A 27865-nucleotide genomic window follows, 5' to 3' on the forward strand; every position below is an offset into this window, starting at 1 on the left:
TAAATTACACTTTTCAAAGTTAATTCTTAAAGACGGCCGAGTTTAACAACGAGGTGCAGAAAAATGTCAAGGGCAGAGGGATTCAATGATTTTATTAAACAAGAATATAAATCTCAAGGAAAACATTCTGATTTACTGTTCTACCCTTCGTTTTAAAATGAAAACCGGAAGCCAATGAACCGGGCTCTCTTCTTCTTCCTATCTCCCTCATCACTCTTACTTCTTGTTTGCAGACATCCTCATCTTCTAAAACCCTGCCAAAAAACACACTAAGTGCCAAATGACCCTCAATCTCTTTCTTTTCTTTTCAGCTACACTCCTCTTGTAATTCTCATGGCTTCCTTCATCTCTCCGTCTCTCTCTCATCTCTTTCCATTACACAAAGACCCTCCATCACCAATCAAATACAGAATCAGAACCACAAAATTACACCGAAACAGACACAAAGCTCTCCCTTTTGTCCATAGTTTATGTGTCTTCGGGTTTCAAGGAGCTTCAAAGTGCTCCAAGAGCAGTCAAGACCTGCCTTTGGATTCACCCAGAAGGTTAAAACAAGAAAAAGAATTAGTTTTCTCAAATGGGTTCCTTTCAAAACCTGAAAAAGGTGTATTTCAATGCATTACAAGGCCTATAGTGCTCACATTGTTTTGTATTGCAATTGGGTTTTATCCACTCGGTGCTTTGCCACCCCTTGCTGTGGCTGATGTCGCGGTGGCTAGTGAAGTTGCAGTTAAAAAGAAAGAGAAAAAATTGAATAAAGAATCAAACTTGAAGGAGCATGAGTTTTCAAATTATACTAAAAGTTTGCTGGAGGAGGTTTCGAGGCTGTTGAAGCGTATAGAGGAGGTTAGGAAAGGAAATGGCAGTGTAGAGGAGGTGAAGTTGGTGTTAAAAGCGGTAAAAGGAAGGAAAGAGGAGTTGCAGAGGGAAATTATGGAGGGGATGTATTTGGAAGTGAGGCAGTTGAGGAAGGAAAAGGGGAAGATGGAAAATCGCTCAGAGGAGATTGTGGAAGAGGTGGAAAAGGAAAAGAAAGAGTTTGGTAATTTGAGGGAAGAGGGTGATAAAGAAAGAATGGAGGCGTTGGAGGAGAGAATGAGAGTGATGGATGAGGAGTACACTAGTGTATGGGAGAGAATTGGAGAGATTGGGGGTGAGATTTTGAGGAGGGAGACGATGGCACTGAGTGTTGGGGTTAGGGAACTTTGCTTTGTTGAGAGAGAGTGTGAGGAATTGGTGAAGAGGTTTAGCCAGGAAATGAGGCAAAAGAGTACAGACAGGTAACTCTATAAGTAGATGCATTTTGTGTTCTGCTATTATTAAAATTGACTTTATTCTAGGAAGAATCAAGACAGCAAGAATAAGTGCCATATTAATGTTCTGAATGAATGATAATAGTATTCTGCTCTATGTTTTGGTGTTCCATTCCTTTTGTCTTTAGTTAATGGTTCTCTCTTGGAATGCTGCAGGTATGGTCACTAGAATGTGATTGTAGTAATCATAAGATGTAAAATCTACCAACCAACTTGTACTATAAATAGTGACAAGCTTATATTTTGCTACCAACAGGCTTAGGGGGAAGTTAGATGAAATATTATGCAATCTTTAATGCGGTTAGGAAGATGTTAAATTGCGTACTTGGATGTATTATGCACTTAGATATACTATGGTCATATGGATTTTGGAAAGAATGATGAAAGGGAAATTGATGTCTTGTTCATGATTTTTAAAAATTAAGTTGGTTTGAGCATTATGGTTTGTTAATGTTTTATTCAGCAATCGTATTGGTGCATGACCAGAAGAAACTGTAGTAATCTCCATGCATGAACGCTGTTGACTGAGCATTCTTTAACCTATCTTCTGATATGTTATGCTGCATCCCTTATCACACATTATCTTGGTTTGTTATTTTAGAGCTGGAAATAGATATTTCAACTTACAAGTTAATGCAAGTGTGCACCTAGATTCTCCCTCTCTGTCCTTCCTCTTTTACATTCTGGGACTAGTGTGTTTTCACTGGCTTCATATCACGTGTTTGTTAAATTCTCTGTCCATAAATATGTTATAAAGTTAATTACTTCTTTGAGCAATGTTTAACTTGCTTGCAGTCAGAAAAAGAGCTCTATTACCAAGCTTCCAAGATCTGACATTCAGAAAGAACTGGAAACTGCACAAAGAAAATTATTGGAGCAAATGATTCTGCCTAATGTTGTAGAAGTTGAAGGCCTTGGGCTATTATTTGATCAAGATTCGATTGATTTTGCTGCACGTATAAGACAAGGCCTTAAAGATTCACAGAAGCTGCAGAAAGATACGGAGGCTCTTATAAGAAAAAAAATGAAGAGGTTCGGTGATGAAAAGCATTTGGTTGTGAAGACATCAGCAGATGAGATTGTGAAGGGCTATCCAGAAGTTGAATTGAAGTGGATGTTTGGGGATAAGGAGGTTGTAGTTCCTAAAGCAATTCACCTTCACCTGTACCATAGCTGGAAAAAATGGCGTGAAGAAGCTACGGCAGAACTGAAAAGAAAATTGTTGGAAGATGTGGATTTTGGTAAAGAATATGTGGCCCAAAAACAGGTAGTTTGTCATCAACCAAGTAGTGTGTGATATATATTGAGATAGGTCTGGATCATATGGCACATCCAACTAAAGATAATTGAAGAAAGCAATTGAGTTTACTGAAAGACTGTAATTCTCTTGTCCTTGCAATATTGTAGGTCACTCACATGGTTGAGACTTTAGAGAGTAAAAGATATTTATAATTCCATAGAACCTTGTATTTGTATTGAGAGCTTTCATTTGAATAGTATGGAGTAGGAAATTGACTTGTTTCATGTTTTCCTCACTATGTCAATTGTGTCATTGACAACTGGTTCTCTCATGCTTTAAGATCTGAAATCTGATGTTGGTGTTAGGTTTGAACCTTATCAATAGAGCATTTAGATGATAAAAACTCTCTATTTTTTTCCCATGGTAGCAGAAAACTGTACTTCATCGATAGTCTGTGTTTTATGTAAAGCTATATGTACTAAATTTTTCCATTTACATTTTGTCTCTTGTTTTGGATTAACGTTGTAGATTGTTGCTTTATCTAAAACTGGATGCATTTCTTTTTGTTAGTTTGTGTTATGAACCATTCATTAAATATTATTGCAGGAACAAGTTCTTATGGGTCGCGATAGAGTAGTGTCAAAGACATGGTACAGTGAAGAAAAAAACAGGTGGGAAATGGAACCAATAGCTGTTCCATATGCTGTCTCCAAGAAATTAGTGGAGCATGCTCGAATTAGGCATGACTGGGGTGCCATGTACATTGCACTGAAGGGGGATGACAAGGAATATTTTGTTGATATTAAGGTTATTTCTGTTTATTCTCTATGCCATTTATTCCTTGTGACCCACTATTGAAATACATTTAACCCTCTTTGTTTTTGTTCCAGGAATTTGAAATTCTATATGAAGATTTTGGAGGGTTTGATGGGCTGTACATGAAAATGCTTGCCAGTGGCATTCCAACTAGTGTTCATCTGATGTGGATCCCTTTATCAGAGTTGGATTTGGGTCAACAGTTTCTCATGGCATTAAGGCTGACTGGTCAATGCTTAAATGGATTATGGAAGAGTAGAATTGTTTCATATGGGAGAGATTGGGTTGTAGAGAAAGTTAGAAATATAAATGATGACATAATGATGGTGATCGTGTTCCCCATGCTGGAGCTCATCGTTCCATTCCCGGTATCAATTATATGAACTCATCACTTGCCACCTTTTGTTTGTATTTATCCAGTGCTGTTATTCTCTTGATAGTTTTATAGTTACTGTCCTATCACAGGTGAGGATGCAGTTGGGGATGGCATGGCCAGAGGAAATAGATCAAACTGTTGGCTCAACGTGGTACTTGAAATGGCAATCTGAGGCAGAAATAAATTTTAAGTCCAGAAAAACTGATGATATGCAATGGTTTTTTTGGTTTGCCATTAGATTGTTTATATATGGATATATTTTGTTCCATGCCTTCCGGTTTCTGAAGAGAAAAGTTCCAAGACTTTTAGGTTTTGGACCTTTACGTAGCAGAGATCCAAACTTCCTGAAGTTACGCAGAGTGGTATTGCTTAGACCCTTACCTGGTTCTTATAATTTGAACTTTAATATATTGGGCTTATTTCTAATCTGAATGTTGTATAGGTCATAAGCCTGGACCTATTATTCCTTTTCAATGCCATTGCTCAGTTAATGATTACCATCATGGTTGTAAAGAACTTATATTGTATTTGATGCCTACCATCTTCATAAAACTGGCAATTCTTTAGAATTTTTAGGTTCTTAAATTAACATCTGCACTGGCAATCTTCTAATTTCTGTTTATTAAGTAATGTTAGTTGCGATGATTTTAACTACACTCATGGTCAATACCAATGGACGTTTTATCCCTGTTAGTGAAATACTTTTTCCTGGTCTCTCTTCTATTGAAAGAAGGGAATGGTATGGAAATTATTGGTTGATTTTGGATGACCTTTGGAACTTAGTTGCTCTATAGCACATCCACTCTTGATTAAAAGTCTAGATGTGAGCTGACTGAATAGCATTACTGTTTTATGTTAACTCGCAGAAATACTATGTTAAGTACAAGTTGAGGACCATCAAACGTAAGAAAAAAGCTGGGATTGATCCTATAAGCACTGCATTTGATGGAATGAAGGTTTATACTTGCCACTTAAACAATCTTTTTTTTTAAAAAAAATTAATTTAATTATAGAGAACTATTTTCCCTGACAAATTTTATATCCATGTTTGTTTTGCAGAGGGTAAAGAATCCTCCTATACCATTGAAGGATTTTTCTAGTGTTGAGTCTATGAGAGAGGAAATCAATGAAGTTGTGGCATTTCTACAAAATCCTAGTGCTTTTCAAGAAATGGGTGCCCGTGCACCTCGAGTATGTTATTCTTAAGATATTACTGACATTCTGTTGTTTTTTTATTTTATTTTTGGTATTATGAATGCCTTGGTCAGCTATGCATCATTAATATGTTTCTACTTTTGTTTGTTGCCCAACACTTGAGCAATATAAATTGAAGCTAAAAAGAAAGTACACAAGCAATATAAAACATGATGCCTTGACTCATAGGTTTAAAAAAGAATGGCACTGATGTTCATGAGTCAATCAAACAAGATTCTGAATTAAAACTGGACTTTAAGTATTTTGATTTTGCACAAGATAGCGATTACATGTTCATGGAGACATTACTTCTCACATCAATATTAGATGTAGGTCTATAGTTTGATAAGTGGAATTCATGGGAAATGACTACAAAAATTTAGTTTCTTTCCTCTTCTGATTCTTGTACTTTTCAGCTGAGCTACTTACCAGAATACAAGATTTGAAACATTCATAATAACTATTTCAGCACACTTGCATGTTCAACTTCCATTTGTTTGCCTGTTCAACATGTAGTGTAATCTGTTCAGCATACACAATATTTCAAATTACTAATTTGTGCTGCAAGGTAGATGTTCATGTGTAATGTGGTTATACCAGCTTGTGAGGTAGTTCATTGTTGCAGGGAGTTCTTATTGTAGGTGAGAGGGGAACGGGAAAAACATCTCTAGCACTGGCTATTGCTGCCGAAGCTAGGGTACCGGTTGTAAAAGTTGAAGCCCAGCAATTGGAGGCTGGGCTCTGGGTTGGCCAAAGTGCATCCAATGTCAGGGAACTGTTCCAGACAGCTAGGGATTTGGTTTGTCCTATAAGCCTTCCTGGTTATCTTCTTTGACTAATTTTTGTTTAATTGGGGAATCACAGATCAATTGTATTTCTCAGAGCATGTTGATTTATTCAATGAATGCTTGGTTCAAAAATGAACTGCTGTTAAAAGTTACATTATTTGCTATTGCCATATTGATTTCCCTATCAAAGATAAATTTTATTTGGACTGGTCAATTCCAATTTATACTTCGGGCTTAACCAAATTTAGGGATTACTCTCTCTCTTCTTTGACTAATTTTTGTTTAATTGGGGAATCACAGATCAATTGTATTTCTCAGAGCATGTTGATTTATTCAATGAATGCCGGGTTCAAAACTGAACTGCTGTTAAAAGTTACATTATTTGCTATTGCCATATTGATTTCCCTATCAAAGATAAATTTTACTTGGACTGGTCAATTCCAATTTATGCTTCGGGCTTAACCAAATTTAGGGGATTACTCTCTCTCATTACCTACTTTAGCATGAAGATTATATGAATGTCTGGAAATTTGACAAATTACATCTCTTTCACTACTTTATTAATCCTTCTTGGTTTTGTTTTAATTGTAGGGAAAGGTAGTTGGTTATCCTTTAGTACCTTTTGAATCAATAAAGCTTTTACTTGTTGAGTGTGCCTTTGCAAAGGATGGACAGGTTTTTGAATCCTTGATGTTTTTTGAAAATAAAAAACTGATTTATAAACAAGTCTTGAAGAGAAAATTTAGATGCAAATTAACACAATAACTTTCTCCTTTCCCTTTTCTTTTCCTGTGGCTTCTGTGTCTTTATCATGCAGTAAATATTCTTCATAAATTGCTCAAGATTTTGCTGATCTTGTAAGTCTTGCAAATCTTGGATTTGCTATTTTCTATCAAAAAAATTAGGTGATACTTCATAACAAGCAAAATATGGGTTTTGCTTCATATCTACTTGCCTGTGTTAGATATTTGATTTCCAGTTTTTAGTTCTTGAATGATACAGAGAAATGTGTTTTGCTGATTATATAATGTCATTTGTAGGCCCCTGTAATAATTTTTGTGGAGGATTTTGACCTTTTTGCTGGTGTCCGTGGTAAGTTCATACATACTAAAAAGCAGGACCATGAGGCTTTCATTAATCAACTTCTGGTGGAGCTTGATGGGTAATTTTCAGCTTCTCACTCTATTTGAGAAAAACTCTGCTGTATGCTTTGAATTAGTATTTTCTTATGTAAAGCAAGCTCTTCCATACAGCACTCAGTGATACATTTCAAACATCTCTTCCATTTCCTATTTTGTTGGTGTGATCTCATGCCTTTTAATATGCCTAATTGCTGCATCTTTTTCTCTGCACGTGTAAGGAGGCAAATGGTCATGGACGCTTGTGCTTTGCATCTTTAATTGAATGACTGGCAACCTGCAAGAAACTTTGAACATGTGCAGCTCTTTTTTATTTCCTTCCTGGGTCAGGAGCCACGAGGGAGGGTGGTCTTGGCTTTGTATTTGCGCAACTTCATTGAACATGAAATTTCCTCTACCAAGTAGCAAGAAAAAATGTCATTATGGTTTTAATCGTAGCTGTCTATTGAATGCCTCTTTGAATCTATCCCTTTCACAGAGCATTTCATTTCTGTTCTTATTTTGTGATTTTGGCCGTTTCTTTTCCTGGAAGCAATTGATGCAGAGATATCTGTGACTGACATATTTTGGTGGTAACCATGAACTGAAAAACAACTGCAATGAGTTTAATGAGAATTTGATGGAATCACTGTTAGGTGTAGGAAATCTCTTTTGCAAGGATGTCCATTTTTAAAAATTGTAGTTTTGCTTCTGAACTTGAGGACTCAGAATGCTCACAATCCTCTTGAGCACCTAGCTTCTTCTTTCTTCAATTGATCCTGCAAGCCTTTTTCTCTTGTTAATTTGCTTGAGTTAGTCTTTCTTGCATAATTTCACATCAATTTAGTCCTTTAGCTTTGGTAACCTTTCCATTTAAGAGTAAGATCTGCTGGCCAATTTCTGCTTGGTGTAATGGTGAAATTCTTGAGTTTGCAACCACAATGCAAATATGCTGAAGGCAAGACTGCCTCTAATAAGTTCTGGAAGATTGTAATTGGTAATGGCCTTTAGTTATTATCAACACATCAGAACACGGTATCTGCTATCACATATGTTAATGATCATCTCTTGTTTCTCCTCGTACCAGCATTTCCCATCTCATTGTTAGGATACCAATAATTAGATGCATCTTCATACATCTTCTCCATGTTCATCAATAGGATTCTATCACATTTTAGTCTCTCATTCCTGTTAATGGCCTCTAGTTGGTGCATTTTGCTTTGCATATTGCAACATAACTATGATTTAATTTAGATGGGTGTGGAATGCTATCATAGTTATACCATCTATTTGTATATTCATGTTACCTTTAAGCACATTACAACTTTTAACCTGGATACTCTGATTATTTTTTTGGTTCAACAAGAGGCCCAATGATCCTTGGGATAAACAATTAGGGGTAGCCCTCCCCCATCCATAAGTCCCACCCCAGCCTTCCAGGGTTAGAATCTGAGATCTCCAAGTGGAAATCCTACTCTTTGTGATTTTGCAAGATGATGATTCTATATTTTTTTGGGCCATTAAAAAGATAGCCAAGTTTTATATTGTCAGCATCTTTGTTACATCAAAGTATGCGTTGTACTCTTCCAGGTTTCAGAAACAAGATGGCGTTGTTCTGATGGCTACAACTAGAAATATAAATCAAATTGATGAAGCCTTGCAGCGACCTGGACGGATGGATAGAGTATTTTATCTTCAACAGCCAACACAAGCAGAGAGGGAGAAGATTTTACACTTATCTGCTAAAGAAACCATGGATGAAGACCTTATTGATTTTGTAGACTGGAGAAAGGTCATTCCTGATCCGTGTTGTGTGTGTGCATGCTTGCTTGCTAATGCATATAAGCTGTTATTGTGATGGATAAAGAAGTGCAGTGGGAGTCCACTAATTTGCTTATGGATTTTATTGTGGTTGATTTGCTTGGCCTTTGAAGTTCTCATAATTTGTCCCTGTTCCGGAGAACTTTTTTTCTCACCATGGGTCTTTTGGATACATGTATTCATGTTTGGACCCTCTGCATGAGGAATGTTTTTTTTTTTGTTTGAATTATGACCTTTTGCTTCACTTTTAATCATCAATCCTAATTCATAGTGTTACAGAAAGTTGCCTTCTTGAAAACCAGTTTGTTTGATGAATTTTTGCACTTCTCAGTACTTACTTTTCCTTCTTTCATTTGAATTCTACTGAGCTTGTCTTAAATATCAACTTTTACCTTTTTCAGGTTGCTGAGAAGACAGCTCTTTTAAGACCAGTAGAATTAAAACTTGTTCCTGTTGCTTTGGAAGGTAGTGCCTTCAAGAGCAAGTTTCTTGACACAGATGAACTCATGAGCTATTGCAGTTGGTTTGCGGTAAAGAAATAATCTCCATTATTTGATCTTTATACATATGTATAATCCTGTCACTAGAGATTATTAATTTGTTTGCTCCCGTTTATTATTGAGTCACATATAGCTCCAGTATATGAACAAATTCATGCTTTGTTTGGTTCTCTTCACATATTAGTAACTTGTTTTCCCTCTTTTTTTCCCCTTCAAGTTTGATATTTATTTAATTTGCCTTATATGCATTTTTAGTTAACAGGTTTGTAATGTGGTCTTTGCTCGGTTTTTTTTTATTGATGTTCTCACTGATATGGGGATGGTACTTGATACTTTTTGTAGACTTTCAGCTGTTTGGTTCCGGATTGGGTTCGGAAAACAAAAATTGCAAAGAAGATGAGCAGGATGATGGTGAATCATTTGGGACTAACATTGAGTAAAGAGGATTTGCAGAACGTGGTTGATCTAATGGAGCCATATGGTCAGATAAGCAATGGAATAGAACTTCTGAATCCTCCACTTGATGTAAGTATTTTTGTTTGCTTTTGAAGGTTAAGCTTTTGATAAGCAACTGTCTTTCCTTTGGTAATGTCTTTTCCTCGTCCATGAATTTAGTCAATAAATACCTCCATTGCTTTTTGCCACGCACCAGCAATTTATTTTGCCTTTTGATCTGAAATTTCCTGAATCCATTTAAATATATTTTTAAAGTAAACTATTGAATAACTGGTGATTTCCTGTTTTCCATTTCTTTGCTCCCTGCTTACCGTTACTGTTCCACATGCATTAGGTAACTTATCCCATGTCCTAACCTGATTGTGCAAAAGACATTATGAAAGAATCAATAATTTCTGAATGCATTTTATATTTTCATAAATTAAGCTTAAAACTTGTGCTATTAACAGAGTTCAATCCTTGTGATATTTCTATTAGATGAACAGTAAGGAATTTCAGTTTGTTCCATGAAAAAGATACTGATGATTTTTCTAAACTTATGTTAAGTAGTTGCATCTCCAATCAGCAGTGAATGAAGTTTTGTACGACTTATGTGGTGTATAAACCTCAACACTTCCTGGCAGTTTATAAGCTTGCATGGCCATGTACAGTATAGGGGCTTTCAGTTTACTAGATTAGGCTTTCTTCTGTGAATGGTTCAACACCTCAAACTTTAGAAGTATAACCAGTCTGTTTTAGAGAAGTTATCCATGTTATAAACAAGGGGGTGCTTCTTACCCTGCTATGTCAAATCTCAAAAGCAACTTGATGGTATCACAAAGAGGGCAGCCTGGTCTTAATAAAAGAAGCAAAGATCAACAAGTATTCCCTTCTTTTTCTTCTTCCTTTTGATTTTGTAGGAAACAAGAAACACATGAATTTTACTATAAATTTTGCTTGAGATAAGTCAGTATCTCTTGTTTTGGGTCATGCTTACAACCATGTAGAAATGTTATTTCTTTATACTGTCATGAAGGTTTGAATTAATTGGATATGGTGCATGGCAGTGGACAAGGGAGACCAAATTTCCACATGCTGTTTGGGCTGCTGGCCGTGGTCTGATTGCCCTTCTTTTACCCAACTTTGATGTGGTTGATAATCTATGGCTGGAGCCATGTTCTTGGCAGGTGAGTCATTTCATATCTTCTTGTGACTGAGTGCATGTTGACTCTGATAATCAATGTCAATTGATTTGAAGCAACAATGTCATTCTCCTTATAAATTAAAATGATGAAAGGTCATGAATTTTAAGCCTAAGCCAAGTTTGTACAATGTCTCCAAGAAATGTACAACACATCTTGCCTAAGCTAAGACTGTACAGTGTCTTTGATTGCATGGCAATTTGCCTGGTTCTTTTATCCCTATGATCCTTCCACATTCAATTTATTTGTTGCCTTAAGAAGCTGAAAATTGTATTAGCTGTTCCATGCTTAGGTATGGTTCAGATGAATGCTAGCAGTGAAACTCTTTCGAGAACTTATGAATAGAGAAGCTGTGAAAAAATTTTCCTGTTCTTTTTGCAGGGTATTGGATGTACAAAGATTAGCAAGGCAAAAAATGAAGGTTCCTTGAATGGGAATTCAGAATCAAGATCATACCTTGAAAAGAAGCTTGTATTTTGTTTTGGTTCATATATATCATCCCAACTACTACTTCCGTTTGGGGAAGAAAATTTTCTTTGTTCTTCAGAATTGAAACAGGCTCAGGAGGTCAGTATTCATCAGTTAATAGTATCAACAGATTTTATAATTCCATCTGAGTAAAGCATGCATCATTGTCTATTTGCTAATTGCAACAGATAGCTACAAGGATGGTGATTCAGTATGGGTGGGGGCCTGATGACAGTCCTGCAATTTACTACAGTAACAAAGGGGTATTCCCTATTCTACAACCATGAATATATTGGTGGACAGAAATTTAAGTTGTTGCTCAAATTAATCACTGCAGACCTTGTTTTGTTACTAGAGTAATGTATTTGCCATGTTACCCTGGGATAAGAGGCACAAACAAACAAACATGGCTTGTGCTCCCACGATGTGGCCTTTATGTTTGCTTGTACATATGATTACCTCTCACAATGCAAAAAAGAAAAAAGAAAAAAAAAAGAGAGGACAGCGTTCATATTATTCTTGGCTGATTTAGAAGCATCTAGTTTGTATGGTACTACTATTAGAAAAAGGTTGCCATAGTGCTATTTCCTTGTTGGATTTATTTTTTTTGCCATTGGTGTAGGTTACATTTTTAAGCGCAGGGAACAGCCATGAGTATGAGATGGCAGCTAAAGTTGAAAAGGTATGTTTGTCATGCTTCCTGTGGTGAATGCTTATACTTTTTTCCTTTACATGGCAGCAGTGTAAACATCATTTACTGAAGTAGTTGTGGTTTGGATTGAGATATTCTGCAGCTTTACGATTTAGCATATCTTAAAGCAAAGGGTATGCTTCAGAAAAATCGACGAGTTCTTGAAAAGATTGTTGAAGAATTGCTTGAATTTGAGATTTTATCTGGCAAGGTAAAAGATGTTACCCTAAAACAGTTTAAGCTTCTCTACTTACTGTAGACAGCATTGTTTCCTTGTTCAGTCTCCAACTATCAATCATTTAAATCTCTGCCTTGCCCTTCTTGAGTTGAAAATTTTGAGAATTCTAATATCAAAGCATTTATATCAGGCTGCCTTTTCGGATAATTATTAACCAAAAAACTAAAAGAACTGGGGTTTAATATGGCTCTTCACTGTTCACCTTTTTTTTTCATATATATTTTCGTCTCTTTATTTTTTCAACTTTTGTCCTCGAACTCTAATTCTTTCAATTGAAGTACAATCTAATTAGATGAGATTAAGTTTGATATTGTGGTATAAAGACCAAATTAAAAGACAGAGGATTGAAATGTAAAACACAGAGAAAATATATGGTTAATCTCAAATTCACGGCAATTTTTATTTTGATTCAAAATTTTATTGTTTATTTTTTAATATTTGAGTTTGAGAGAGGAGAGAGAAAGTTGGTAGAAAACAACGAAAGAAAGAGTTATTGGCTGCCATAGTTTTGACAACCAAAACGACCAAGATTGGTGTTAAAGGTTTCATTTAACGAGAAAAGTTCAATGGTGATTGTTTTTGGCCTTCATCTTTCTTGAAAAAGTAGATTGAGGTTCGTTTGGATTTTTTGGATTCAATTGATTTTTTATTTTAAAGTTATTTTAGGGTGTTCCGGATTTGGTGGGTGGTTTATGGAGATTTCTATGGTGTTTTGAGGTTTTTTCTAGTAAAAATGACTTCAAAATTGGGTTCTTGAGGTCTAAAAATTAGAATCCTGGTTTTCTAGTCACTAGGTGACTAGAAAAGACCTATCGCTTGATTAAAAAAAAAGAGAAAAAAAAAACGAGGACTTGAGCTTTTGTATATTAGCGCTTGGCCTCGTTCTTTTCTTTTGTTTTTATTTTTGTTTTTATTTATTCTTTTCATTAATGTTTTCCATTTAAATGGCAATTTATGCCCTAACTCTCATTTTTGAAATAAATTGAATTAATTTTATTTTTAAATAGTGATTGCTTTTTAATTTTTATTTTTTTTAGTTGCATGATACTTTGAAGAGATTAGTTTAATTTCACGGATTGTTTTCTATTTATATTTTATATGAATTAGTTATATCTGGATGATGTTTTTATAAAAATAAAAATGATTTGCTATCAACAACTACAATTACCAGCTAAGATAAAATGAATAAAAACATTTAAAATAAAAGAGTAGTCAATGTAAAACATTTGCGTATGCTTCAATCTTTTATTTCTATTATGAAGATTATCTTCTTGTTTTAATATTAAATCAATGTTAACTTTTTTTGGATTTATTAGTTCATATATTTTTTAATTTATTATTTAAAGAATAAACAATATTTTTTCGTTGCTCAATTAAAAAAAATTATGATACATAAAAAACATATTCATAACATAATTATTTTGTTCCTTTTACATTAAAAATCAACTTAAAATCTTACTCGTAGTGAAGCGCAAGTTGATCATCTCACTAAACTTCATGTTAAACTAAAAATTTTACCCAATTTTTCTATGTTAATTTTTCAAGTTATTCTGATAAAAAATAATTAGATCATCTCAACAAACCTTTGTATGTTACTGCTTTGCAGTGTAGGTTTTGTTGGTGTCACTTGAGCCTTTTAATATAAAAGTTGATTCTGTTTGTTGTTATCGCTGTATTTTTAATGTTAATTAAGATAAAACTTCATTATCTTTCAGGATTTAGAAAGGATGGTTGATGATAATGGTGGCATTCGGGAGAAAGAACCCTTTTCCCTTTCCAAAGCTAATTATACAGAGGTAGGTTTCAACTCCCCCCCTTGTTTCTACTTGAGGGGACGGGAGGATTGCAAATGTAAGAATGTGTGACTAAAATTATTTACTTTGAAGATGCTCTGTTGTTTCCACAGTAGAGCTGCTCCAGGGTATAGATAGGTATTTCTTCGAGATGCAGAATGATTTGGAAAAATTACTTCATTTCCATAGAAATCCCCAACTCCTTGAAAATAGCATAGAAAGAAAGCCTCGAGTTTCAGCAGTCTGCATTAAAGACATATTAATCCTGGGATTGAAATAATCTGGAATTCTGAAGTTAAAAGTAAACACGTAAAAGTTTGATGGTCAATGCATGAAACAGAAAAGTGATGCATGCATGCTTCTTTAGAAGTTGGTTAGACTCATAGACTTCTAGATTTGCACCTGTTATAAAAATTGGTTATTTTCATTTCATTTTTGCAACGAAATGATTTTCTTTATTGTCCGTGTTTTCAGTTTACTGCCTGCATTAGTGTATATATGGACTTATCCTATCCTTAATATTTTCAGGCATTGTCTAGCAGCTTTCTAGATCAAGGCAATGGAGCAGGACCTGCTCTTTTAGGTGTATCTACCTAGGATGAAGGGCCCAATTTTTATTATGAGTTTAGTTTGCTTGTTCGAGTATGAAATGTAGGTTTCCACTCGAATTAATAACTTAATTTAACAGTCTTTCTGACATTTGAAATATCACAGGAAGCAGGCTAGGGTTGAGAAGATGACCCGCTATTTTCTCCCTTCTCAACTGTTAGCGATCTCAATCTTTCAGGTTAGAGGACTTTTGGCTCCTCGCCTTCTTTGAATTGTAACTTTGATTTTTCAGCAACAGGCAGCATATTAGAATGGTTAACTTTTTGCTTCATCTCATTCCCCTTCCATATGATTGTAAGCATAAAAGCCAGTGCTACGAATACAGGGATGAGCTTGACGAGTTGCAAAAATTTTATAGACATGTAGTCTTCACCACTGAAATTTTAGTTTAGGCTTGTAAAGAACATTTTAATGCAAATACCAATGATTGCAGAATAAGCTTATGATGGGATTTGAATTCAGGATTTACATGATACACCGGAATGGATCTATTTTGAAGGCATAAGAAAGAATCTGAGCAGTTCATAACAATTTGCAGTGAAGTATGACATCTGCTTATTTTATTCCTTAAAGACCAAATGAAAGTATGAACAATTCATGTATATTATATCTGCAACTAAACTCATGGAACAAATTTTAGAGTGAAAGTAAAAAGATTTACATAAAAAGAAAAAGGAGTTGCACAAGAGCAGAAGCCTGAGGATATTCTTATTCTTCCTACAGAAGGCCTATTACAGGTGAGGTGCTAAAGATTGGCCTCTCTTCTCTAGGATTTTGTACGTTGTTATGACAAGTGCTCTTCCTTCGAGGCTTTGCCTCTCCAAGCATTGTTATGACATCCCTCATAGATGGTCTGTCCTTGGGTAGTTTAGCGGTGCAGAGAATCGCGATGCGGAGAACAAGAAGCATCTCTTCCTGCACATGTTTGTATTGTCCTGCTATGCTGTGGTCTAGTGCTTCTTCTAATGCTCTATTGTTTCTGATCTTTCTTCGAGCCCATTCAACAATATCAACAGATTCTTCAAATGCAGGGTCTAGTGGCATTTTTCCTGTTAGAAGCTCCAAAAGCACAACCCCAAAACTATATATATCACTCTTCTCATCAACCTTCAGAGTATATCCATATTCTGTCACGAGAAAATAAAAACATCAGTAGCAGTCCAGATTAGCAATATGCAATTTGAGTTTTTCTTACTCTTGGTCTTGCAACCCTAGGCCTAGCATGTGAATGGATGGATATGAGATGAGTGTATGGCAAGCTTCTTTGATGAAATAATTTATGGTTCATGCTCAGACAGGATGTCTGAAGAATAGACAAGCAACTTACCAGGTGCAATATAACCATAAGATCCAGCCACCATTGATACTGTCTCATTCTTATGACTCATCATCCTTGCCAAACCGAAATCCGCTATCCTTGCCTCTAGGTTAGCATCAAGCAGGATGTTGTTGGACTTGATATCACGGTGGATGACTGGTGGGTGACAATCATGGTGGAGGTAGTTCAGCCCCTGTGCAACTCCAACTGCTATGTTGTAGCGTGAGACCCAGTCCACCAACAAATTTCCAGCTTCTTTACCGTGTAAAGCTTTTCCAAGGTTTCCATTAGGCATGTACTCATAAACCATCATTACATCTGTTTCATTATGAAGATACCCCAATAGTCGCACAATGTTTCTATGCCGAAGCCTCCCTAAGAGACTCACTTCTCTGAATAGATCATCGCCATTCTCGAGGTCTGTTTCTGTTCTCCAAAGCTTCTTCACGGCTACAATTGCATGTGGCCGATGAGCCTCAGCCTTGTAAACAATGCCCGTCCCTCCCATGCCGATGATATTGGATTCCATAATGGCAGCTAGTATATCACTACTGGTGAAACTGATTCGCTGGAATGCTACTAATGTCCAAGGCCATTCCTTGTTGCTCTTGTTATGCCAACCATAAAAGAAACTGTTGTACAAATACCATCTTTTATAAAGCCATCTCCCAGTGAAAAATGCGATTCCTAGAGTTAAGATGATTGAAACTCCGATGATGAATCCCGCTATGACATGCTTGATGCGCAGATTATCATGTTGCTTTGATGCAGTGGAAGTAGTAGAGCAGGGTGGAAGTATGCCGCCACAAAGACCAGCATTGCCAATAAGATCATTAGGATTTATGGTCGTAAGCATTCCATAGGAGGGAACCGGACCCTCAAGTTTATTGAATGACAAGTTTACCATTTCCAAGGCTGGTGAGGTCCCAAAGTTCGCTGGGATCCGACCAACAAGAGAATTGTTGGACAGGTCAAGAATGGCCAATGTGGGCATTGTTGAGATTGCTTTTGGGATCTCCCCAGTAAATTGATTGTTTTGCAGGTTTAGATTCACCAGCTTTTCACATGAAGCAATGCTCTCTGGGATTTTTCCAGAGAAATGGTTGCTTGAAAGGTCAAGAAGTGAAAGTGATGGGCAATCTTGGAATTGGTCTGGGATTTGGCCTTCAAAGTTGTTGTTGGAGGCCATGAATATCTGAAGGTTAGGAACGGAGAGAATGCCATATGAGAGAGATGATTCAAGGTGGTTTCCAGAGACATCAATGAAAGAAAGTGATGTAGACAAAGCAATGTCGTCTGGTATTTGGCCAGTTAGATTGTTGTTAGCCAATTCCAGCCTTTGAAGTAATGGAAGACTTCCAAGACCAAATGGAATTGTCCCAGAAATAAGATTATTCTGCATGCGAACACGTACTAATGACTTACAGGTTGAGAGACTTGTGGGGATTGGGCCAGAGAAGGAATTGTTGAAGAGAATGAGTTTAGTGAGATTGCCAGAATGACACAAACCTGGTGGAATCTCACCTGACAATGAATTTGATGACACATCTAACCATTGCAAGGGTGAGTTCTGTCCTAGATTCTCAGGCAAAGGACCAGTCAGAAAATTCTTCCATAGCTCAAGCACCTCCAATTTGGTTAATTCACCAAGCTTGGTAGGAATTGTACCCTTCAGTTGATTGCGCATCAAATTCAAGAGCTGCAGATTCTTCAGTTCTGCTACCTCCACTGGGATCTGTCCTGAAATCTGATTATCCGAAAGATCCAGGAATACAAGGGATGTAGCATTACCAAGTTCTGGTGGAATCTTTCCTGTGAAATTGTTGTTGTACAGATAAACTGTTGCAAGTTGCTTTAGCCTACCCAATTCAGCAGGAATCTGGCCACGGAGTCTGCCGACTGCCAAGTCAAGATACCGAAGACTGGTGAGGTTTCCAATCTCTGCTGGGATTTCACCTTCGAACTCATTGTATCCAAGAATGATGGTCTCTAGAGAAGCAAGTTGGCCTATCTCTCTGGGAATCCTTCCGGTCAGATTATTACCAGAAAGGCCGAGAAACTTCAGTTTCTGCAGATACTTGAAAGAACTAGGAATTGAGCCTACGAAGAAGCTCCCTCGAAAATCTAAGCTTTCGAGTGATGTTGCATTGCCAAGATCTTCAGGAAGATAGCCTGAGAAGTTGTTGCTTGATGCATTGACTGAAGTCAATCCAGAGGCCATTCCTAGACCAGTGGGGAAGCTGCCAATGAAGTTGTTCTGACTTACGTCAATGGTCTTCAATGAGGTGAGAGTTCCTAGTGATTTTGGCAACGAAGAATCAAACCCATTACAAGAGATGTTGAGAAATGAAAGAGTATGCAACTCCTGAATATGATATGATACAATGCCACTGAGATTCATGTTGGAAAGGTCAAGCCTCTCTACAAACCCCTTGGTGCTGCACCGTACTCCAGTCCAGTTACAATGGGGAGACCGATTCCCAGCTGCATTGCCTGGCATTTTCCAACCCATAAGTTTATTTGATGGATCAATCAGGCTAGATTTGATCAACAACAAAGTTGACAATTCATCATACTGTACACTTTGAACTCCCTCAACAAAAACAAGAGAGAAAGCAATGCAAATGTCGAAGAACAGCAAAAGGGTTTGCATTTTTTTGTTCTTTTGAGTTTGTTTTCTTCTAGTTGTGTGACATTTCTGGCTCTGTGGAACAGAGAGGAGTAGTGTGGCAAGAGGATGTTATATGAGCGAGGAAGAAGTTAACCAGCCATAATTAATGAACAATGATTACTAGTTTAATCTGTTTACGTGGGATCTTGGGATCAGAACCAGCTAATTATCTGCACTTAATGAGTGTTAAGGTTTGGACTCATTGGAAATCCACCAGACACTAAAACATGGAAAGAATGTGCCTTCAGTGATAGTAGTTGGTTATTCTTTGCCTGTTGATTATATTATCGATTCATCTACATGGTCAACCCAGCTAGGTAATTAATAACCTAGTAAGTAATGATGATTAATTTCATTCTCGTGGACATTTAACTGAAACTGAATTGTACTTATCTTCTGTTAATCTGAAATATAGTATATTTTAAGATTGTACTTTATGCTCTGAGCTTGCTTGCTCATCATGACCTTTGACTACTGTAGGCAAGGTGAGCATTTCACTGTTTACTGAGCACACTCGGTTATTGTTCTTCAGAAATTCACAAATAAAAATAGAAAAGGTAGGAAAAATATGGTTAGTTTCTAAACATGTAATGTAATAATAATATGACTAATTACTATCATAATAAACATGTAATGTAATAATATGTTTAGTTCAACAATATTATCTTATTTAAATACATTTTTAAACAAGATCTAGTAAATTCAAAGGAATTATACTCAATATCTTTTTATAAATATCAAATTTTAGCTCTAAAATTAAAAAAATAAATAGAAGAACACGTCTAATAACAAATAAAAAAAAACTCAAGAAATTTTATGGATTCTTTTTTATCCATCCAAGACATTAATTTATATAACTTGAAAATCAAAATATTACTGCTCATAATTTATGAATATTTATAATTTATGAATGTTTATTAATTATGGTGAATATTCATAACCCACGAATTACTTGTTTTCATGAATATTCATAATTAATCAACATTCATGGTGGTTGATGGAGTTTATAATTCATTGTTTATAATTTGTAAATGTTCATGAATTACTTGTAAAGAAGAAAATGAATATTGCATCATCATCAAATTCGTACTTCTGTGCTCCCACCCCTTTTTTTCCCTGCTAAAACTCAGGGAAAACAACAGGTGATGGATGTGGTATACGAACAATTCAAGTTAATCCACTCTGGTCATTCTAGAGCTGGTTCTCCATGCATCATTACAGAGTCAAGCAAACATCAAATTCAATTATTTTTGCTTATATTACTAGGGTATCATCATTCTATTTACCTCATCAGGATTTATTTGGCACAGGAGGATCTCTCCCCCATGTTGCAAGGTCGAGGGAAGAAGAAAATGGAACTTCTCTACGATGGTGGGTCTCATGGGGGAAATGTGTCTCTGCAAAGGTGATAGCCTCGACAATCATTGCCTTCGCCTACCAAATGCCAAAACATGATTGCTGCCTCTTTCAATGTCTGCACATGCACCTACCTGGCTCCTAGCCATTATTACATGATTTAGAATATTAGCCTCCAAAGCGTAGGAAGGTCCTAAAGTTCTAGCAATTAAAAGGTAATAATTCAATTCAATATGCCCCACAAACACATGGTGTAGGGGCTGGAGGCCATGTGCCAAGGGCAGCTTCCTAGGGAAAGGGCTCGAAGTTCCCCCATTATTATTGCCATGGGGCATTCTCTCACATTACCTTACAAGCATATGTATACTGGTTCATCTTTTTTGCAATATATTTTTGCCCACTTCAGAATCAATTAGAGGGTGCAAGATTAGGTGCCCCACATGGCTTTATGCCAAAGCAGCCGCCACCACCACTACAGATCATTTTTTTCATCATGGGAAAATTGGTGCCTCACCAAGAACAAAAAGAAGAAGAGGAATCATGGGGATGGATGGGATGTTAAATTTAGGATTGCATGTATGAAAAGTAACTAGGTTGATGTTTAGTATTTGTTTGATATTACTTTTGGTTTTTTATTTTTTTGTGGCCAAAGTTTTGTTGAGAGTCTTTGGTATTTATGGTAGTGGTTGCTTTTCAAAATGATTTTTATTTAAAAACATATCGAACTATATTTTTTGATTTTTAAAAAATTATTTCTAACAGTATCACATCAAAATAATCTAAAAATATAAAAAAAAATAATTTAAAGCAAATAAAAAAATAAAAATAAAATCAAATTGTTCTCAAAATATTTTTAAAATGAAAAAGAAATGGATTCAAAAAGCAACATCCAGTTTTTCATGTATTGCTGCGGTTCTAAGCTTTGGATTAACATTTGATGCAATTTAGCTAAAGAGTGGTGCTAAGTGCTTACAGCGCTGCTGCTCAAACTCACACCTTTAGGCCCATCATCACTAAACTGTACATGGATGGTGGGCTTTGGGCTCTAATCCTAACACAGCCCAAACAAAAAAAATATAGAGCAAAACAATATTCTTCAATACAGACCAAGTCCAACTTTTTTGGACCAAAAACAAGCATTTTTCTTTTTTATATAAAAAAAATCATGAATCATAAATACCTCTTTAAGAAATAAAACACCCAATATTATTAAAAAAAAACACCACAAATAAATTAAAACATAAACTCTACATTTATTGAAAACAAAATATCAACTAATGCATTATTTTTTAAAACCAAAATTAAAAACAAAAGAATTAGGCCTAGCGCCCGGCCTAATCAAGCAATGGCTCGTGCGCGGTCCTATATTAAAAAAAAAAACGTTTAATAGGATGGATGGTGCATCATCCTCCCCATGTATCAGAAGAAAAAGGACGTGTCGTCTATATCAGTAGAGGACATGTCTGCTCTCGGCCGCTATAATAACCAAAAAAACAAGGTCTTTAGCGTTTTTATTCAAAAAATCATTTTCAACCTATTTTGACCTAAAAAACCTATAAAACACCCCATAGACCTTATTTAACGAATCAATGACCACATAAAAAATAAAAAAACTGCCCTAAAACTCGAAATACACCTCAAACAAAAAAATTTATAACTTCAGATCTTATTTTTTGGGTGTTTTTAAGATAAAAAAAAAATATAATCTTAGCTCATATCATCACATGGAATCATTTGACACAAACATTGATCATTTTGGTGCTTGAATTCCTTACCATCAGACACTTTCTCTCTTCAAGCTGGAATCTGACGTTCTCTTCTCTCTCCTCCAACAAAAAAAAACTAAAAAAATGAGTAAAATGAATTTCAGTACCAATTGTAAAGTTTAAGGGACTGCTCACCTAATAGCTAAAATACATGAGGGACTCAAAATGATTTTTTGACCAAAATTTTCAATATGCCATCTATGTTACTTGGTTTTTTTCACTTGAGTATTTTTTCTTTCAATTCAACCCTCATTTTTTTTAAAAAAAAATTGGACTCTAATTTGATCTCAAAAAGGTTCAGTCGTGCAAAATAAAAATTCAAGGACCAAATTAAAAGTTTTGTAAGCAGTAAAAATACCACACATTTTAGCTTTATATATATTGTTAATTAAGAATAGATATTTTTTAGAGTAATCTTAAGGATACATCCTTCTGTCTTATTGTAAGTATTTAAAGAAATTTAATATATGTTTTAGGTGATGGTCTTAATATTTAAATTTTAAAATTAAGAAAAGAAACAAACCTATTTAACTATCGATTGAATCTTGTATTGGTCTTTCAAAATTAGAATTAGGTTCATAAATGTTTTGGGGTGTTATTTAATATCATTTTGAAGTTTTTTATTTTTTAAAAAAATTAATGTGAAACAAAAAATTTATTTATTTTAGCTTCTCATTTTCAAAAAATTATAGAAACCAGCAAACAATTACCAAAATTTTAGGAAATAAAAAAATGGTCTGCCTATTTTTACGATTAGAAAATAATAAATCAAGATTAGCAAGTTTTTTTTCCTTAAAAATTTTGAAAAATAAAATAAAACTTATGATACAAAATAATTATTCATTTAGCTTACTTACTGAAAGCCTGTGTTATGTGCTATCGCTAATCATTTTGATGACGTTATTTGGGGCTAGATGGATTTTTGAAGGTGGTTTAAGAATTTTTTTTAATATGCAGATATTATTTCAATTATATTATACTTGATTATAAAATTTAATTTTTAATTAATTTAATATTAAATTAAAAAATTAAAAAAAAACAATCTTAATCAACTTAAGTTAACACGCTAAGTATTGTTTCTAGATTATAAAGCTGAGATAACTTAAAAAAATATATGAAAAAACTTTATAAAATTTAATTTTTCACCAATTTAATATAAAAAAAATAAGATTAAAAAGCAAAACTAATTAAAAAAAACTGTTAATTTATCAAATTTATAATTTATATTACAAAAATATAATAAATTAATAAAAAATTTAATTTTAAATAATAAGATTGAAATAAAATATTATTTCAATAAATAACTATGAAGGAGATGTATAATAAAAAAAACCCAAAATTATGGCAACGCCTTATATTTCAATATTGCATCCCTTTAGTATGAGGACTCTTCCATTTTTTAGGCCTACGCAATATTGGCCTTCATAGTATCCTTCCTCAAGTAATTGGGCCCTAAGCCCTTTTACATCATAGCCCAAGAATTGTTCTTAAGTCTCCAATGGCGTCTCTCCTAAACGGACAGTTTGGTCAAATCAAATTTACAACGGCTCTTAAAGAAAAAGTAGCCGTTGCAAAACCCTATTCTCCATATTCTTCCCCATTTCTTTACCTGTTCATCATCTTTGAAAAATCGCACTCTAATCACTATTTAAACCCATCAACTCCGTTTGAAAATTCCCAATCAATTCAATCTCTCGTTAAGGATCAACAACACATCGCCCTTCTTTTCTCTCTCTGGCTTTACTTTTTTTTTTTTTATTTTGTTGGGTCTCTGTGATCACTAACATCTCTGTTTTGCAGAAGGAAAAATCTTTCTGGGTTCCTTTATTTTTGATTAATTTTACTGTTTCCCTGTCTATTATTTGTTTTTGGTTGTTGTTAACATTATGGATGCAGGGTCTATTAACTCTTCTTCAAGCTTGAAAGCACAATCTCGTTTCCCTCTTCAACAGCAGTTTCTTCCCAGAATGAACTCTAAAGAAAACGTAAGATTTTGCATTCGGTTTTCTTGATATCTTATAATGATTCAATTATGAATTGGGTTCTTATAATTGGTTTCGTGCATTGGATTCTTTAACAGCTGGATAGATTTATTCCAAACCGGTCAGCCATGGATATGGATTATGCCCATTTCATGTTAACAGAAGGGAGAAAAGGGAAAGAGAATCCAACAGTGAACTCACCGTCAAGAGAGGCTTACAGGAAGCAACTTGCTGAATCCTTGAACATGAACCGAACTCGAATTCTAGCTTTCAAGAACAAGCCTCCTGCACCTGTCGAGTTGATGCCTCAAGACCACTCTCATCACCACCACCAGCCCAAAACCGCCAAGCCTCGCCGACATATTCCTCAGACTTCTGAGAGGACATTGGATGCACCGGATCTTGTGGATGATTTCTACCTCAACTTATTGGATTGGGGCAGCAGCAATGTTTTAGCCATAGCTCTTGGAAGCACTGTTTATTTGTGGGATGCTTCAGACGGTTCTACCTCAGAATTGGTCACGGTTGATGATGAAGATGGACCCGTTACCAGTGTCAATTGGGCTCCTGATGGACGCCATATTGCCATAGGCTTGAACAATTCTCACATACAGTTATGGGATTCTGCTTCCAATAGACAGGTAATAAGCCCATACCTCTTTTAATGTTGTCCTTTTTTGGTAAAGTTTCTCTTGTTACTGTTTGCTTATAGTATTTGTTTCGGTGTTTTTTCTACAGCTAAGAACATTGAAAGGAGGCCACAGATCGCGAGTTGGGTCATTGGCATGGAACAATCACATCCTGACAACAGGAGGAATGGATGGTCAAATCATTAACAATGACGTGAGAATTAGATCACACATTGTTGAGACTTACAGAGGGCATACACAGGAGGTTTGTGGGCTTAAATGGTCCGCTTCAGGTCAACAATTAGCAAGTGGAGGCAATGATAATCTAATTCATATATGGGATAGATCTACAGCATTATCAAACTCAGCAACACAGTGGCTTCACAGGCTTGAGGACCATACTTCAGCAGTGAAAGCCCTGGCATGGTGTCCTTTCCAAGGGAATTTGCTAGCCTCTGGAGGAGGTGGAGGAGATAGGAGTATTAAGTTTTGGAATACACATACAGGTGCCTGCTTGAACTCGATTGATACCGGATCTCAGGTTTGTTCTCTTTTGTGGAACAAGAATGAAAGGGAACTACTTAGCTCTCATGGGTTTACTCAGAATCAACTCACTGTTTGGAAATATCCATCAATGGTGAAAATGGCAGAGCTCACTGGCCATACTTCTAGAGTCCTTTACATGGCTCAGGTACTAATAAATAATTTGAGGATTGAAATTGATTTCTTAATGATCTTTTTTTTTTGGCTTTAATTTACCAACTTGGTTGTTTACCTACAGAGTCCGGATGGTTGCACAGTGGCAACAGCAGCAGGAGATGAAACGTTAAGATTTTGGAATGTTTTTGGAGTTCCAGAAGTGGCTGCTAAAGCTGCTCCCAAAGCAAATCCCGAGCCATTTTCTCACTTGAATCGCCTTCGCTGAAGCTGAAATGAAAACAGAACAACAAGGCAATAAATCTCGCAGAAGATATGCCAAGATACATTTTCTGCCCAGTTAGTTTCTGAAACGTCATCTCCGTCTGATTTCTTTTCATACCGAATCTCAGAATCCTCGCATGCATATTCTGTTCTGGGTTACATGGAAAACAACAATTTGTTGTCAGGATGGAGAAGGCAAATCAATCACAATCGATATCCATGCTTTGCAAATTGAGACAACTACTAGCATCAAAATCAAAGTTCGGTTGCATCACCCCTTCCCTCCTCCCTCAATTGCTGTACAGATCAAAGAATGATTTTGAAGGAGGGGGTTGGTAGATGTGTACTGTAACATCAAATATCTCCATAGATGTGTACTGTAACATCAAATATCTCCATAGTGGAAGCTTTCATGTTTTCCCCCGTGGAGTAGTCACTCATGTGGCGAACCACGTAAATTTCCGTCTTCTCTCTTTGATGCCGTTTTTCATACTGCGACAAATGAATTATTCTACACATTGAGCGAAACACTAGGCAGGAATACAGGAGGGAAATAACATCGATAGAATATCCTCATCATCCCATGGTCTAGAATGGGAAAAACTTGAAGTGAAAGAATAGAAAAATCAGTAAAACATGCACAATTATTCTTGATAAATTTAAATGTCTTATAAATTTTCAATTGAGAAGACAAACATTATTATATTTATTTTCAGAAAATAAAATTATGAATTTTAAAAAATTATTTTTCCTCATCAAATCTCTTGTGCGCTTGCTGCCGTCCTTAGCTTCCGTCTGCAATATTACCAGGCTTCTTAATGGACGAACACTCACTTGGACTAACTTGAAATGTTTAAAGACATTAATCCCCTAGCCGTAACCTTAATCATTACTCGATTAATGGCCATGCTGCCCTCGAGGTTTTCTCTCCTTCATAGTTCATTCCATGCATCTGCTTCGATTTTCCATTTTTCCTCAACCGCAGGAGAATGTGATAATTATTAAAGAAGAGACCGTTGGACTTCTCGTGTTGGGATCCTCTTGAATTATGGATAACACGACTCTTCAGGCTACAAAAATCCTCGTGAGTTCGTGGGTTGTTATTTTTTTTAATTATTATTATTTTTTACTCCGTCATTGTCTATTTGCACAAGAAATTTTTTTTAAAATAGTGTTCGTAATTCATTTTTAGAAAAATATTTTACTTGAAAATGAATAAAAATAATATTTTTTTATTTTTAAAAAATTATTTTTAAGAATACAATCTCTGAAAACATCAATTTTTTTTTAATTTAAAGTGAAAAAAAAATTAAAAGATTAATTTTTTTAAAAAATATTTTTAAAATACAAAATTAATCGGACTCTAAAGTTATTAATTTATTTATTGGCAGTTAATTTTTTTTGTATATAAAAAATATAAACAAAGACAAAGAGTTACGGTTACGAAGCCACTCGATCGATCGATTCTTTATATTTTTCACTGCAACAATGGATACGTTTCTTATTCCTATGACCGATGGCAATGATCTATCCACAACGCTGGTGTCTGAAAAGGATGACATAGATCTTAGCTTCAACCTGCTATTTCGTGATGCGGCGGGTGACAAGGTTGTGGGGTTCGACACGGAGTACTCTCTGGAGCCAAAATTTAGCAGAGATTTAAATGCACATGTTGTTGAGAAAAGAATTGCTTTAGTGAAACTGTGCACTAAATACAGATGCATATTGTTCAGGCTTGACAGAGATAACGTCGATTACGTGCATCTGCTGAAGAAACTGTCAGCGTTGCTGGCTAACAAGGACATTGTTTTCGTCGGCGTTCGAAAGAGAGATGACCTTGTAAAGCTTCGGAACGAATATGGGCTAGAAATCTCCAATTTAGTGGAGTTGAGTGAGTTGGTAGTGAGTCTTCGTGGCGAGCCTGCTCTTGGCACGTACGGGGCCAGGGATTTGGCTAGTTATCTTGAGGTTCTTCGGCATCTTGAACCGAGAAATTCCATCCTTTCTTTGATCAACTGGCTGGATAATTCGCTAAATAGGCAACAGGTTATGTGTGCAGTTATTGATACGTATGCTGCCTACAAAATTGGCAAGAAGTTACTGGATGATCGGCCAAGGAAGTATATTTACTAGATGTATTGCTTCAACAGCATATTAGTTCCTTTTTTCCGTGTTGAACTGGGTTACTTTGGTCGTTGAAACCTCATGTTCTCTTGCTGTGTCTTTTTCTTTTTGTTTACTGGACAGATTGGATGATCTGCGCTTGACTAGAGAACAAATGCTGGTGATCTCATTGCTATGATTTTCTTCTTGTTGTTTCTTTCAAGCGCTAGATGTAATAAATGTAATTAATTGCACCAGGAAAATCTCAGAACAACTGTCCTAAGCTTCTCTTTTGCAAGAACTTCTTAGCGAACTCGAACTCGAAATCCCAATTGGCTTTCTTCTTCTTGTTTCTTTCAAGCTAGATGTAATAAATGTAATTAATTGCACCAGGAAAATCCCAGAGCAACTGATCCAAATCTTCTCTTTTGCAAGAACTTCTTAGCGAACTCGAACTCGAAATCCCAATTGGCTACCGATCTTTGAACACTAATCAACTGTAGTATGGAAATTCCAG

General features: G+C 35.7%; 3 protein-coding genes across 3 annotated transcripts; 2 read left to right on the forward strand and 1 right to left on the reverse strand.

Moving 5' to 3' along the window:
• Positions 1–190: 190 nt before the first annotated feature.
• LOC133670144 (probable inactive ATP-dependent zinc metalloprotease FTSHI 5, chloroplastic) lies at positions 191–14873 on the forward strand. The gene is made up of 19 exons (XM_062090634.1): positions 191–1280; positions 2109–2580; positions 3160–3360; positions 3444–3737; positions 3835–4107; positions 4612–4701; positions 4805–4936; positions 5565–5738; positions 6768–6889; positions 8436–8637; positions 9068–9196; positions 9509–9691; positions 10669–10788; positions 11185–11370; positions 11460–11534; positions 11894–11953; positions 12066–12173; positions 13916–13996; positions 14522–14873. The coding sequence occupies exons 1-19, from the start codon at positions 334–336 to the stop codon at positions 14588–14590; spliced, it is 3918 nt and encodes a 1305-aa protein (XP_061946618.1). The 5' UTR covers positions 191–333; the 3' UTR covers positions 14591–14873.
• A 250-nt stretch (positions 14874–15123) lies between these two features.
• Positions 15124–18841, reverse strand: LOC133670145 (leucine-rich repeat receptor-like protein kinase PXL1). The gene is made up of 2 exons (XM_062090635.1): positions 15930–18841; positions 15124–15729 (listed from the first exon to the last, which is right to left on the reverse strand). The coding sequence occupies exons 1-2, from the start codon at positions 18571–18573 to the stop codon at positions 15320–15322; spliced, it is 3054 nt and encodes a 1017-aa protein (XP_061946619.1). The 5' UTR covers positions 18574–18841; the 3' UTR covers positions 15124–15319.
• Positions 18842–23342: 4501 nt separating this feature from the next.
• LOC133669106 (cell division cycle 20.2, cofactor of APC complex-like) lies at positions 23343–25718 on the forward strand. Its single transcript, XM_062089129.1, has 4 exons — positions 23343–23698; positions 23794–24336; positions 24434–25015; positions 25106–25718. Exons 1-4 carry the CDS (start codon positions 23600–23602, stop codon positions 25247–25249), a joined length of 1368 nt encoding a protein of 455 aa, XP_061945113.1. The 5' UTR covers positions 23343–23599; the 3' UTR covers positions 25250–25718.
• Positions 25719–27865: the final 2147 nt, after the last annotated feature.

This window comes from Populus nigra, chromosome 12, assembly GCF_951802175.1.
Source record: "Populus nigra chromosome 12, ddPopNigr1.1, whole genome shotgun sequence".
NCBI lineage: Eukaryota > Viridiplantae > Streptophyta > Magnoliopsida > Malpighiales > Salicaceae > Populus > Populus nigra.